Source organism: Helobdella robusta, assembly GCF_000326865.2.
Source record: "Helobdella robusta unplaced genomic scaffold HELROscaffold_8, whole genome shotgun sequence".
Classification (NCBI taxonomy): Eukaryota; Metazoa; Annelida; class Clitellata; order Rhynchobdellida; family Glossiphoniidae; genus Helobdella; species Helobdella robusta.
Window position 1 is genome coordinate 4,872,349 of NW_008705459.1, and position 2,630 is coordinate 4,874,978.

General features: G+C 31.5%; 1 protein-coding gene across 1 annotated transcript in view; it reads right to left on the bottom strand.

Annotated features, from left to right (window-relative positions):
• HELRODRAFT_70180 (hypothetical protein) overlaps window positions 1–1,627 on the bottom strand; it is a gene marked incomplete at both ends in the record, with an annotated part of 21,916 nt that extends 20,289 nt beyond the window's left edge. The window contains one exon of the mRNA XM_009031853.1: window positions 1,511–1,627. Within this exon, the coding sequence (XP_009030101.1) occupies window positions 1,511–1,627 (117 nt within the window). The remainder of the gene's footprint in view (window positions 1–1,510) is intronic.
• Between the last annotated feature and the right edge of the window lie 1,003 nt (window positions 1,628–2,630).

A 2,630-nucleotide genomic window follows, 5' to 3' on the forward strand; every position in this document is an offset into this window, starting at 1 on the left:
TCTCTCATTGCTATGATACGACAGCAATGTTTTTACAATTGCTTTAACAATAATTATTACCTTTTAGTAATAATATAATTATTATCCTTTCTCTCTTAATTAATTAATTAATTAATTAATTAATTGGTTGATTTTTAATATTTAGACGTATCAATAGCAGCACAAAGGCACACACATGCACACACAGACGCACACACACGCACGCAAACACAAAGATGGGGATCTCGACGCATTTCAATCCACTCATTGCATCAACTGGACCAATCGAATTTACCACTACACACAACATCTTCCGACTTTTAAACCTTTTATAGTTCCAATTTCACATATTTAAAAAATTAATATCGAATGATAAAAAATTAATGTAAGAATGGGCAAAAAAAGTTGAATAATCTTCTAGAATTGTTACTTAAGCATGATAGTAAATTCTGTTCAAAGCTTACTTTAACGATATGTTAACTGCGTTTTTTGAGAAGTTTGATTCGGTGAGTGTCAATGCTGCACTTGTCGATGTGTTATAACATTTTTTGGAAATTTCCAATGAAAAAACATTTTTTCAGCGACAATTGAATTCTGTGACAATTTTATTATGCTTCGACAAGAAAAAAATTGTTTAACCAAGGAAATGAAATTTAACGAAACAAAAAATTGTTATAAAACTAAAAGTTATAAAATATTTTCACATATTTTCCAACAAATACCTACAATACACACATTTTACTTAAACCTATATATTTATTCATATATAATTTATACATTATATATTCAGAAAGAGAAAGCGAGAGAGAGAGAGAGAGAGAGAGAGAAAGAGAGGAGATAGAAAAATAACATTTGACGCGTGAGCAGACGAATGTTTCCACGTCAAACATTAAAGCATCCGTATTTATCGAATCTGAAACCAAGTGGAAGTGGAAAAAGTGTCACGGGAGGGATCTTAAGGATCAGAGGGATGGAAAAACAACGCGACGTTGACTGAATTATTGAATGATTTTGCTGACATTTTTGGTCAAATTTTCAAATTTGTCCCTTGAATTATTTAGTAAGGGGTCATCCTTTACAAATGTTTCGAAAAATATGTCATCGAAGTTTCTGATGTTCTGTTAATTACGATTTTATTGGTAATTTTCAAAATCAGTGGAACTTGTGCTGATGATTTGAAAATGTATTCCATATTTTTTAAAGATGTTTTTTAATGAAAATATAAGATACGTCTCGATTGTAGGTTACACATTTGTAAAGTAGTCTCTTTGTTAACAGTCTGTCAGTATTTATTAAAACACCGTAACGTATTCAAGAAACGAATATCATCATTGTAAATAACCACCAAATACTAAACAATCGACTCAACCAACAGCCAATCAGCCAACAGCCGATCAGCCAACAGCCAATCAGCCAACAGCCGATCAGCCAGCAGCCAATCAACCAACAGCCAACCAACCAATAGCCAACCAATCAACAACAAACCAACCAACCAACCCACAGGCAATCAACCAACAACCAGTTAACTAACCAATCCATGGATTCTGAGCAGCAGAAAGTTGATGGTGACGTTGACGGGTTTGGAGTTATCAAGGACCGCCCTGGCTACTGGGTCGTAGTTGTGGAACAAGTAGATCAACAACTTCTCCTCGTTAGATGGAGCACGGAATGAAAAATTGCCTTGCAAATGAGTTGTGATGAATATTTAGCTTACTTATTCCAGTAGATAAAGAAAGAGAGAGAGACGGATAGAAAGAGAGAAATAGAGAGATAGAGAGAGCAAATATGATAAATAAGCGAAGTAACATATAGAAATAAACAATAAGTTCACATTATGCAACAACATATGTATATATACTTTAAAACATAAGATATATACTTTAAAACATACATAAGATATATACTTTAAAACATACAACAAGTTTAAACTTATATACGATGTATTGTTATAAATATTGAATCGTTAAATAGATGAAATATAATGCAATATAAAATGGAAATAAAGAAGCAAGCGTATAATGGAGAAAGAGAGCGAGAGAGAGTTTTGATATACGGACGGAGGTGAATGAAAATTTGTGAATAACAAACCGTCAGAAAACTAGGATTTAAGTGTTTGTAATTACGAATTATGCTTGAAGAAAAATTCAATATTTTAAAATTGAAATAATTGTTATGTTAAAATTTTTCAAACAATAAAAAAATACTTCTTCCAATTCAAACTCAACATCAAGAAGCTTAGTGGGAAATACTTTTGCAAAATATCAAACAAATTTTAAATAAAGACTTCAAATAAGCAAGGACGGACAGCAAAAACCATCGTGAGTGACTTATGAAAAATAAATGGTAACAATGAGTCACGAGGGCCAGCAGGCAACTCTTACATTTGTTCAAAAAATATAAATCAAAATTATAGATAACAAACATGAACCAACAAACAAAACTAAAAGAATATGGAAATATGGGCAACAAAAACAATGAAACGAAAAACATAAACGACCAAAGATTCAAAGTAACAAACAAACAAGAACAGCCAAAGACACAAAATAACAAACAAACAAGAACAACCAAAGACACAAAATAATAAACAAATATGAACAACAAAAGACACAAAATAACATACAAATATGAACAACCAAAGAAACAAAATAGCT